At 36.3% G+C, this 12,210-nt stretch overlaps 1 protein-coding gene across 1 annotated transcript in view; it reads right to left on the bottom strand.

The window, feature by feature from the left end:
* LOC125344545 (lysine-specific demethylase 6A-like) overlaps nt 1-11,947 on the bottom strand; it is a gene marked incomplete at both ends in the record, with an annotated part of 42,621 nt that extends 30,674 nt beyond the window's left edge. Inside the window, 2 exons of the mRNA XM_048337039.1 lie at nt 11,054-11,188; nt 11,728-11,947. Of these exons, the coding sequence (XP_048192996.1) occupies nt 11,054-11,188; nt 11,728-11,947 (355 nt within the window). The remainder of the gene's footprint in view (nt 1-11,053; nt 11,189-11,727) is intronic.
* Nucleotides 11,948-12,210: the final 263 nt, after the last annotated feature.

Raw genomic sequence — 12,210 nt, 5'->3', positions numbered from 1 at the left:
GGGCTTGGATTCATTCACTCACTCATTCGCTCAGCTCTCTTTTCCTTGGTTGGCACTCAATTATTTGAGACATCACTCTAGCCTGGCTTTTTGTTGGTTAAATGGAGACAGAATCTCACAAACTCTTCAATCTCAATCCTCCACATATTAGCATAAGCCAGCAGTGTATGGTTTCTAATTATCTACAGAGGAATGATGCAGAGGAATGTTACTGGGGTTTTTGCACAAATTATTTCTTTTTCTTGTCTTATGTAGTATAGGGATTTGCAATTAGTAGTTTCTAATTCAGTAATAAGATTCTACTAATTCTGTCACTAGAGCTACATCTGTTTTCCTTATCCCTCCCCCTACATCTAATCTAACCTTTCTGTCCATTTCCCCTCTTCACATCTTCTTCTATCTTCTTCTTTGTCTTTGGTGCTAGTTCTGGGTCTTCATTTCAGGACCTGAGCTTTTGTGTTTGTGTCTAACATTCTATCACAAAAGCCACAGCTCTACTTCCAACTTTTTGGTGTTTATTAGATTTAAAAATATCATAGATTTTTCTGATCATGGCTTTGAAAATCTTCAGATCTCAACCTTCTGGCTAGGTAGTATTACTGGTATGAGAAACTGGCTGCTTGCTTATGGCCCTTTTTCCTTTCTTTTTTCACTTTATTCTATTTTGTCCTGGAATGGCTCTCAGATATTCATCTTCTGTCTTGCAATTCCCAAATAGCTGTTATTAAAGATATAATAGATTCTCACAACTTTCTGTTGTGCTTGCCTTCAATAATGGCTTTTCTGATCAAAGTGACTGGAATTACAGGTGTGAGCAATGGTGTCTGGCTGAATAGTGTAAAAAAAATAAACTATTCAACAACTATACAAAGAACACACATACACAGACCAAAGTCCCACCTAACAAAAACATTTCTCAAAGTAAAACAATATAAGGCACATATGGCTATGGGCATAAAAAAATGGATAACAAATTGACAATGAGCTATCTCCTAAATGCTGTTTATCTCAACACAAAGGCAACATAACAATACCAAAACCAATGTTAAGCAGACAAACAGAAATGTAAACTCTGAAAGACTACTGTTATTATTTGGAATGTAAATTAATAGTCATTTTGGAAAACATTAATGAGACTCCTTAATATACTAAAAATAGAATAAATGGACTTAACAGATGTCTATAGATTACTTCATTCAACAATAAAATACTTCATTAAAATAGAACACATTCTTCTCAGCAGAAATTGAAACGTTCTCCAAAGTATAACATAGTTTAGGACATATAGAAAATATTAACAAATACAAAAAGTTCACACCTATAATCCTAGCTATTTAGAAAGGTGAGATATAAAGACTGAGGTACAAAGTTGCCCAAGGCAGAAAAGCTCATTTGACTCATCACAAATTATCCAACAAAAAGCCAGAAGTGGAGGCATGGCTCAAATGGTATAATGCTAGCTTTGAGCAAAAAAAGCTAAAATAGCTTGATACAGAGCTACACACATACACACACACACACACCCCTCACACAAATAATAGTAAATAAAAACACAAAACAATTTTGTATATTGTACACATGGTAAAAAATATGTACCAACTGCAGAAGTAAGTATAAAAACTTGAATAAACATGAGATACTGAAAAATAAGTTTTTGAGAGTGGTCAGACTATCATCAAAGAAAGTATGGAAGAAACATAAAACTCTAGAACCAAAATGGAAAGTACAACAGGACCAAAGGAAAATAACAAAGAAAAATTAAAGAGATGTTTATCCCTATAGGCCAACGTAGTAATAACCTCATGGCACACCTCAAGGTCCTATAAAACCAAGAACACAATAAGTCCAAAATTACCAGATTGAACACAAAATAAATATCAAGGAATAAATTTGAAAATATAATCAATAAAAAACTCAGTTTCTTTAAAATGATAAACCAGGGGCTGGGAATATGTCCTGGTGGTAGAGTGCTTGCCTGTGTACATGAAGCCCTGGGTTCGATTCCTCAGTACCACATATATAGAAAAAAACCAAAGTGGTGTTGTGGCTCAAGTGGTAGAGCGCTAGCCATGAGCAAAAAGAAGCTAGGGACAGTGCTCAGGCCCTGAGTTCAAGCTCTAGAACTGGCAATAAATAAAACAAGGAAAACATAAAAATTAAAAAAAAAGATAAACCAAATTAGAAAACGTTCAGCTAAATTATTCGAAAGAAATTTAATAAAACTTTAGGGGCTGGGAATATGGCCTAGTGGCAAGAGTGCTTGCCTTGTATAGATGAGGCCCTGGGTTCGATTCCCCAGCACCACATATACAGAAAACGGCCAGAAGTGGCGCTGTGGCTCAAGTGGCAGAGTGCTAGCCTTGAGCTGGAAGAAGCCAGGGACAGTGCTCAGGCCCTGAGTCCAAGGCCCAGGACTGGCAAAAAAAAAAAAAAAAGAAAGAAATTTAATAAAACTTTAGATTAAAACACAATAAAATTCAAAGGATTATCTGAGAAAATTTTAACAAGAAAGCTCAAAGGAATAAATAAAATATACAAATAAAATTAAGAAATAAAAATTCAGAGAAATAGAAATTCCCCTAGATATCTAATGAACAATATATAATGAACAATAAAATTTATTTTATTTGTTTCCCAACAAAAGAACTCCAGGACAAGACTGAGTCTTGGATAAATTCAGACATCTGAAGGACTCATATGATGGCTGTTCAAGTTATCCCATGAAATAGAAAGGCAACCAAATTCTAGAAATGAGGAGAATCCTGGTATAGTAAAAGGACAGCATAAAAAAGAAAAGTATAAATGAATAAAAATAAGAAAACTATACATTATTTTTCCTGATGTATAGAGTTGCAAAATCCTCAGGGTATGTGTGTGTAAATTCTACAATTAATTTAGAAAACTCCCTTAACATCAAATGAGTTTCATTTCTGGATTTTAACACAGTCAAATCAACAAATGTGGAACAGCATGATAACAGAATAAAGAGGAAAAACACATGTTTACACAAATATACATAAAATTTTCAAAATTCAAAATAATTTCATGATGAAAGCTCCGAAGAAAACGGGAATAAAAGGGGGCAAATCTTACTATAATAAAGATTATATGTATGACAAGCCACCAGCCAATAATAAATATAAGGATCTACATGCTCTCAAAACTTAGTGTTTTCATTAATCAGATACAGCAATAATAGGAAGAAAGGGAACATAAAACTGAAATAAGTAATAATACCCCCATGTTATTTGCAGATAATATGAATCTACACACAAAAAATACAAAAGACTTCATCAGAAACTCAGAGCTGATAAGTATTTTCAGCAATGTAGTAAGATAAAAATAAGCATGGTAGCCAGATATCAGTGGCTTATGCCTGTAATCCTAGCTATTCAGAAAGCTGAGTCCTGAACATCACAGTTCAAAGCCAGCCAGGGCAGAAATGTCTGTGAGACGGGGCTGGGACTATGGCCTAGTGGTAGAGTGCTTGCCTCATATACATAAAGCCCTGGGTTCAATTCCTCAGCACCACATATACAAAAAGACAATTTTTTAAAAAGACAGAGTAGTGCTGTTGCTCAAGTGGTAGAGTGCTAACCTTGAGTGTTCAGGCCCTGAGCTCAAACCTCAGGACTAGCAAGAAAAAAAGAAAGAAAGAAAGAGAGAAAGAGAGAAAGAAAAGAAGTGTCTGTGAGATTTGTACTTCTAATTAACTACCATGAAACTAGAAGTGGAGCTGCATCTCAAAATCAAAGTGGAAGAGGGCTAACCTTGAGTGAAAAAGCTCATGGGCAGCCAGTACCCATGCCCTAAGTTCAAGCACCATAACTGACCAAAAAAAAAAAAAAAAAAAAAAAGGAAAGGAAAAGATAGAGAGAGGAAGGGAGGGAGGGAGGGAGGGAGGGAGGGAGGGAGGAAAGAAAAGGAGAAGAAAGGGGAGAAAAAAGGTAACCCCACCTACTCAGGAGGCTGAGATCTGAGGATTGTGGTTCAGACCCACAAAGTCCCTGAGACACTTATCTCAACCACAAAAAAGCCTAAACTGGAGTTGTGTCTGAAAGTGGTAGAGCCCTAGCATTAACCATGAAAGATCTAATACACAATTCAGGCCTTGATTTCAAGCTCCAACCGAAAGGGGGTGGGGGTGAACATATGCTGAGAAAACAATCAGAAATACAATCATATTCACAATAACATCACAGTAAATCAAGACTTTTACCAGGTAAGCTGTAAAATGAAAGCACCATATCAGTAAGAGAAAACCTTTTTGTATGCCAATGTCAATTTGGGTATTTCTAATATCATTCAATTTTATCTACACTGACAGATGTCAGAACACCAGAAGCATACAGGAGAGTCACATGTTTGAAGAATTACTAAAATATCCAATTGACTGCCATTTAAGGAGTAAAAACTATGTAAGTTTTTATTATACAATTAATTACAAAGGGTAAACTACAGCTATATATCCAAACTAAAGATAAGAATCTGAAAAAAAAAAAAACTCTCTCATGATTATAGCCAGAAGACATTTTAGAAAAGGCAATATTATAGAAATGAACAAAAAAAAATCAGTAGATGACATAGGTTCAGGCAGAGCTGAAAGGAAATTATTTGGTTTGACAGTATCATGATGAAACTATGAGCTTTAGTTAATAATCTGTGTTACTTGGTCACTGTGACAAATGTACAACATGAATATAAGATGTTAATAAAGGGAATCAAATCGTCTATATTTTTCCTTGATTTTTTTCTATACCTAGAACAGTTCCAAAAATACAGTCCAGTACAGGAAGGAAGATGGCAGTGAATCAATAGGGAATCACCCCAGCTCTTGCCAACCAAATAGTGAATAGAGAATCCCAATACCCAATACCCACACCTCAAGAAATTGGCAACAAAGAAAATCCAAACAAGCACAGAACCACAGGTACAGGAAAAGAACAAAAGCCCACAAACTGCACAAAGTGGGAAAATAGTGAAGACCCTCTCCAACCCTTTGATGGAGGTGGCCATGACACTTAAGCAGCCACCAGAGGACTGCAGGACTCCAGCAACTGCAGAATCCAGAGAAGAAAACTCCCACAGCATAGGAGATGGACAGGTTGCAGGAGCGGGACAGCACAGACTGAGAGCAGAGACAAGGAACAGCCACAATCAGACCAGGAAAGTTCTCACAGCACCACAGGGCACTTCCAGTCCCCAAGAACAGTGAGTACCCTAACAGGGACCCTTCCAAATGGGAGACCAGCTCTGGCAGAGACCCAAAGAACACAACCTGGTCCCCATAAGAGACTAGAGCCCCCGCCCCCACCTTCACCAGCCCCCTGGTCAGCTTCCAGGAGGGAGCCCAAAGGATCCCATACGTGGTGGAGTATGGCTATCAGAGATTACAAGAGACAGCAGCTGTTGGTGTGCTCCCAGCAGCAATGCTTGGGTATATTTTATCTGCAGAGGGAGCCAACAGGAGAAAGGTTCCTAACCAGCCAACTCTTGCCAAATAGGCTTACAAGGGGCAACACATTGCCTTGGCAAAGCACTCGCCCTCAGAGAAAGCCACTTAATTCAGTTAGGGCAGAGAGGGTGAGTGCTTTGGCAGTAGTCAAGGAATGTGCACATGCCTGAGCATACACACAAGCAAGCAGGCGCCTGTGCACCCACACCTGCCCACTCGCATAGGACAAAGAAAAACAACCCAGGGCCAAGGCACAAAAGCACAAAACAAAACAAAACAGCACTCGCTAGAAGCCCAGCCCTTCTGAAGCAATGCTTAACCCTGAAGTCTGAATATAATCAACTCAGCTCTCACAGCACATCAGACCCACTGTCTGAATCCCCCATTCAGCTAGAGCAGAACACCAAGTGCTCAAGCAAGCAAAGAGGTCACACATTTGGTCGGCCACCCACTGTGACTGAGTCCTGAGGAAAGCAAAGGCAGCCACCAACTGGCCACCAAAAGGAAGAGAAGGAGACACAGTTCCTATAATCCCTGCTGGCCAGATACAATCAAAAAGGAAAATTAAAGGATTCATGAATGGTCAAGGAAACACACCAACTCTAAAAGTCAACAGCAACCCAGGAGAAAACTCCAGTGGGAGTGAAGAAAACATGGAGAATACAAAAACACTTCAGGAGATGATGACAGGGTTGGCCACGGATATAAAACCTGAATATTGAAAACAATACCAAGAGCATAAAGAGTAACTTTAGGAACTCAAGAAAGACATGCAAATAAAGACAGATACAGCTAATGCCTTGTTAAAATAAGTTAAAAGAAGAAATTAACACCCTGACAGCAGAACTGCAGGAAAAAATAGATAGGAAGCTCAACTTATTAAACGATGAAATTAACACCTTGAGAACCATCTGGGAGCCATAAACAGCTCAGTTTCCACAATGCAAACTACAACGGAAGCCACAGATAAGAGAGTATGTGAGGTTGAAAGTAGACTATCAGGAGTAGAAGATTAAAAAAAAAAAAAAAAAAACCTCAAAGAAGTGTAAAATTCACCAAAGGGAAGATCAGGAGATGGAAGGCAAAGCCAATAGATATAATCAGCATATAATTACAATCAAAGAGAGACAGGAATATTAGAACAGAGGTATGCAATACTTATTCAGTGAAATGATTACAGAAAATTTCCCCAACCTTAAAAAACCCTACCCACATAATGGAAGCATACAGAACTAGTAGCCCAGATCCTAGAAGAAACACCACCAGACACATCCTAACAAAATCATCACACCTAAGTAACAAAGAGCTTACTCAGAATGTTGTACAAAGACAGAGCTACACTACAATGGAAAAAAAAAAATCAGGATCACAACAAGCCATTCCACACAAACTCTCAATGCAAGAGGAGACTGGAAGAGGACTCCAAGCCCTGAAGGCCAGTAACTGCCAACCCAGACTGATGTAGCCAGCAAAGTTAGAATTTACACTCAATGGAGAAACCAAAACTTTCCATAATAAAGAAAAATTAAAAGAATATATGAACAATAAGCCAGCTCAGTTCAATCTGTAGAAAAAAGTCAAGACCAGGGAACCACATCAGATAAAAGTCAATGGGAGATCAAACAAACAAACAAACAAACAAAAAAAACACATACACAACAATAGGAAAGAAGCAAAATATAGGTAAACAGCAAACACACAAGAAAAAGAACATATCTCCCTATAACAACTATAAACATTAATGGGCTCAATTCTATCTAAAGAAAAGAACTGCAGAGTGCATCTGAGAACAACATCCATCCATCCATTGTAACCATCTCACAGCCAAGAACTGAAATAAACTCCCCATTGAAGAGATGGAAAATGATCTTCTAAGCAAATGCACCATACTTAAAGTTAAAAGAAAGCTGGGATTGGTGGTACAGTTACGTGTTTTATAGACATGATATGATGCAAAAAGAGAAAAGAATATTTAAAACATGCTGGCCGTATAGTATATGATGGCATAGGATGTTTAATACTCACATATGGCTATTTGGACTGTACCCAACTGCTACTGTCAACTATTTCAAGAGAGTATAGTCTAGAATTAAAACTACACAGACAATAAACATTACACAGACAAATCAAAATTTAAACCTCAAGCTTCAAGAAACTTCAGAAGTTTCTATTATGAATTCTATTATGAATTACTTAAGGTAATTTGAAAATATAAAACCATCTCTGAAGTTTTTATTTCTTCTTCTCAAAATGTACACCAGCTAAATAAAGATAAAGCATGGTGTAAGAGCCAAAAAAAATAACTAGTCCTTCTTTTACCTGAGCAGAATTAGAAAGTGGGTTTCTCCATGGCTCTCTTGTGCTGCTGTTCTGGTTTGTGCAGTTATGAGGTAGAGTAATGTGTTTTGCTGCAAGTAAGGTACATATCCATTACTTCGACTTCCTGTTATAAAATTATATAGTGTTTGTATTTCCTACAATTTGTGATATGCTGAAAGGAACACAAGCCTACAGATAAATGTCTACTAGAAAAAGGATTTCCTACACAAGAAATTGGTTACAGCTGCATCTGGTTACTGGCTAGAGACAAAGTTTGTAGGCAGTGATGAGTTGGATATTAGTCCACAGAAAGTTCAAGCCATGGTAGGGTGCCTGTGGCTCATGCCTATAATCCTAGCTACTCAGAAGGCTGAGATATGAGAATCATGGCTCAAAGCTGCCTGGACTGAGAAAGTCTATTAGAGTTCTTTTTTTTGGGGGGGGGGGCGGGGGCCAGTCCTGGGGACTGGACTCAGGGCCTGAGCACTGTCCCTGGCTTCTTTTTGCTCAAGGCTAGCACTCTGCCACTTGAGCCACAGCACCACTTCTGGCCATTTTCTGTATATGTGGTGCTGGGGAATTGAACCCAGGGCCTCATGTGTATGAGGCAAGCACTCTTGCCACTAGGCCATATCCCCAGCCCTATGAGACTCTTATCTACAGGGAACCACTAGAAAACCAGAAGTGCTCAAAATGTAGAGCACTAGAGCTGAAGAGCTCAGGACAGCACCCAGGCCCTACAACAGACCACATCAACAACAAAAAGTTCTTATTAGTTTGTACTTGACTAACTCCTGTTTTCTCAGCTTCAAAAGCAAAAAAGAAAACTATCTGTGTGATTTTGAAACTGTTTAATACATCACTATTTTTACTATAACATCTAATTGATGTAGTATAAAAAGCTATTTGGGGTGTATTCCCTGAATAAAAGAGATTTCTTAATGCTCAACAAAGCAGCTGAAAATTATGGGTTATAAATCTAAAATTTATAAAATCTTTTTCCATCATGAAATAGAAGATTGATATACATTTATGCCAAACAACACATTCAAATTGAGAAAGTGGTTAATGTTAAGACACAAAAAACAAGGAAAACAAAAGCAAATTATTAGGAAAATATATAATAAAATGCCAATATTTATTCTAAATAGTTATTTTTCCTAAAAATTCTTTTATTCATCAATCTGTAATGTATTCATCAATCTGTAATGTATTCCTCAATTTGTAATAAAATCATTTGAAAAGAATTAAATACCAAAAAATGGGGACTTATGTAAGTGGGATCTTATTTAAGGAACATTACATGGTTACAAAAGAATAAAATAATAATTGGTAGAATAAAAATCCTTTACATATTTTATTTATTTATGTCAATCATGGGTCTTGAACTAAAGTCCTGGGTGCTATCCCTAAGTACTTCTGCTCAAGGCAAAAGACAACAGTTCCACTTCCAGTTTTTAAGGTTATTTAGAGATGAGAGTATGACAAGCTTTTCTTCCTGAACTGGCTTCAAATCAGTCCTCAGATCTCAGCCTCCTGAGTGGCTAGGATTACAGATGTAAGCCATCAAATGTCCAGTTCTAGCACATAGTTTAAAGAAATAAATGGGCAAGATCTTAATATATGTGCATGAGCATCAACTGAATTTCTATTTTCATAACGAGTAATCTCTAAAATCTATACTTCTTAAATATATTCAAAATATACCCTTTTTTTATTTATTTTTTTGGTCAGTTGTGGGGCTTGAAATGAGGGGACTGAATGTGCCCTTGATTTTTTATTCTACTGTCCACTTAATATTTCTCTCTATAACTTCTCCAATAGAATACAACTCTATGACACTGAGATATGTAGGGTCATTTTGCCTACATAAGTATTAAATTTAATAACTCTTACTTTTGCTTAGAAATCATGTCACAACAATACTCCATACCTGTAATTTTTTGTGGTGTCCAACACTGTGTATAAATTTGTTGCTCTACAGGATTATATGAAACAGTTTGTCCACTATTCCAGTAATCAGAATCATTCTGAGAAAAATTCAGTTTAAAATTAGGATTATGTAGGAAATCTAAAAATTGTGTTTAGTGTTTTGTAAAATGCCAAAAGAGTACCATCTGGAATATTTACATACTTATAGAATTTATTATACTAAAATTCTCTTTAATGTAGTCTAAAGTGTGCAATAAATTTGCAAACCTATAAACTTATGGGAGAAGGCCACTATTTAAGACATGTCTCAGAGAACTAGAAGGGTTTTCCAACATACCCAATCATCAGTTTATTTCCTTACTAGTGGAACCTCTAAAAAAATAATTAAAATTGCAAAATGAGGGCTGGGGATATAGCCTAGTGGCAAGAGTGCCTGCCTCGGATACACGAGGCCCTAGGTTTGATTCCCCAGCACCACATATACAGAAAACGGCCAGAAGCGGCGCTGTGGCTCAAGTGGCAGAGTGCTAGCCTTGAGTGGGAAGAAGCCAGGGACAATGCTCAGGCCCTGAGTCCAAGGCCCACGACTGGCCAAAAAAAATAAATAAATAAAAAATTGCAAAATGAATTAAATGATAGACAAAATTTCTCTGTGTATACATAAAATGATGAAGATATTACATGAAACAAATACTGCTTCATTTTCTATTGTCCTCTGACTTAAAAAGGCAGAACAGGCATAATTTCAGAAGAGTTAGAATTTCATTTTTATTGGATTTTTCCTAGCATGTATAACGTATGTTCATGTACACATGAAGTGGAAAAGACTTCTACCCAATTAAAGATAACTGACAAGCTTTGCTGTGAAATTGCTGATCAACTGAGGTATAATATGGCCTAGTAAACCTTAAAAAATACAACAAAACTACTGTTCTATACATTTTTAATTCATATTTTCAAATTACAAAATGTTTTAGCCATGAACTTTAAGTATTTCAATGAAAATAAATATCATGTAAATCATCAATGAAGAAATATATACTTTGTAAACAAAAAATGTTTCAAATTCAGTTAGTGTTTGATGGGTAGTCACTTAATAAATGTTTCCAATAATGAGATATATTAAAATTTTTTAATTGGTACCCAAGTTTCTTCCCATGAAAAAAGGAGTTTCTTTTTTATCTAATATCTCTGTAAACTAAATTAAAATATTTTTATTTTTAAATTAAAAATATTTTACACTTTAAAGAAGCCAATTCTACATATGGATAAATAATACAGTTTGATTACTATAAAAAAAAAAATCCTTAAAGCTGGGCACCTAGAGAAGAGAACCCAACTTCTCACCTGCTGTGTTGTGTTCATGGCACCCTGCCTGGAGGTAAGTTCTGCTGGGATTGGTAGGCTCCATGCCTCCTCAATACTAGGAAGTAATTTAGTTTTATTCTGTAGACTACTTTGTGGAAGGTTACAGAACTGAGCCTAGGAAAAATTATGTAAAAAGCAAATTTAACACAAGCCTATTTAGTAAGAGCATGTCACTAAATCTTCCTTAATTATATAAATATCTAGTTTTAATAGGAATATGATTCTAAATCTGAAAGTTTAGATGATGATAAGTACAAGAGGGTCACCTAGATAATACTTGTGAGAACCAGAACAAATCTATGCTCTGTTTTCATACTTCTCATCTATGCTTATTATGAACCTTCAAGTTAAAAAAAAAAAGCAGTGTTGTGTTTTCTCTGGAATACTATGACAATATAAAAGTATACAACACAAACAAAATGATGTTCACACACATTAATGTAGAATATGTGATGAATTAATATTCAACATAATACATGTGTAAATAACATATTTCAAATATCAAATCAATTAAAATGAAAAGTAAAGTAATATAAAAATATTAAGAGTATGGAAATAAGCTAATATTAAAACAATACACAATGTTTCTACTTGTCCTGCTACTTATTCTAAAGGGAGGTCTATCTTTTAAAATATATTACTTAAACTCTCACCTGTAAAAACTTAATTCTTGCTACAAGTGTTGAGGTATTACTACAACTTTTGCTTCTAGTTGCATTTAAGTAGCATTTGATGGCATCTCGAGGTTGACTGCAGGATTCATAAAGAGTGCCTAGGTCCATCCAGGCTACTGCATGTCCATGGTCCAACTGTACAGCACAAATATAAGCCTGTAAGGCATCCATGGGCTGATTTTGCTGTTGATAGAGGACCCTGGAAAAACAAATAGTGAGCAAATTTTCAAAAATTGTTTAGTTTTATAATAACTGCAATGTATATTTTTCAATGAACCAGTGCATCAATTAAAATGCTATTACTGGGGCTGGGAACATGGACTAGTGGTAAAGTTCTCACCTTGTATACAAGGAGCCCTCCTCAGTTCAGTTCCTCAGCACCACATATATAGAAAAGGCCAGAAGTGGCACTGTGGCTCAAAAGTGGTGGAGTGTTAACCTTGAGCAAAAACAAAGCCAGGA

This window comes from Perognathus longimembris, unplaced genomic scaffold, assembly GCF_023159225.1.
Source record: "Perognathus longimembris pacificus isolate PPM17 unplaced genomic scaffold, ASM2315922v1 HiC_scaffold_150, whole genome shotgun sequence".
Classification (NCBI taxonomy): Eukaryota; Metazoa; Chordata; class Mammalia; order Rodentia; family Heteromyidae; genus Perognathus; species Perognathus longimembris.
This window is presented reverse-complemented; position numbering and strand designations above follow the sequence as displayed.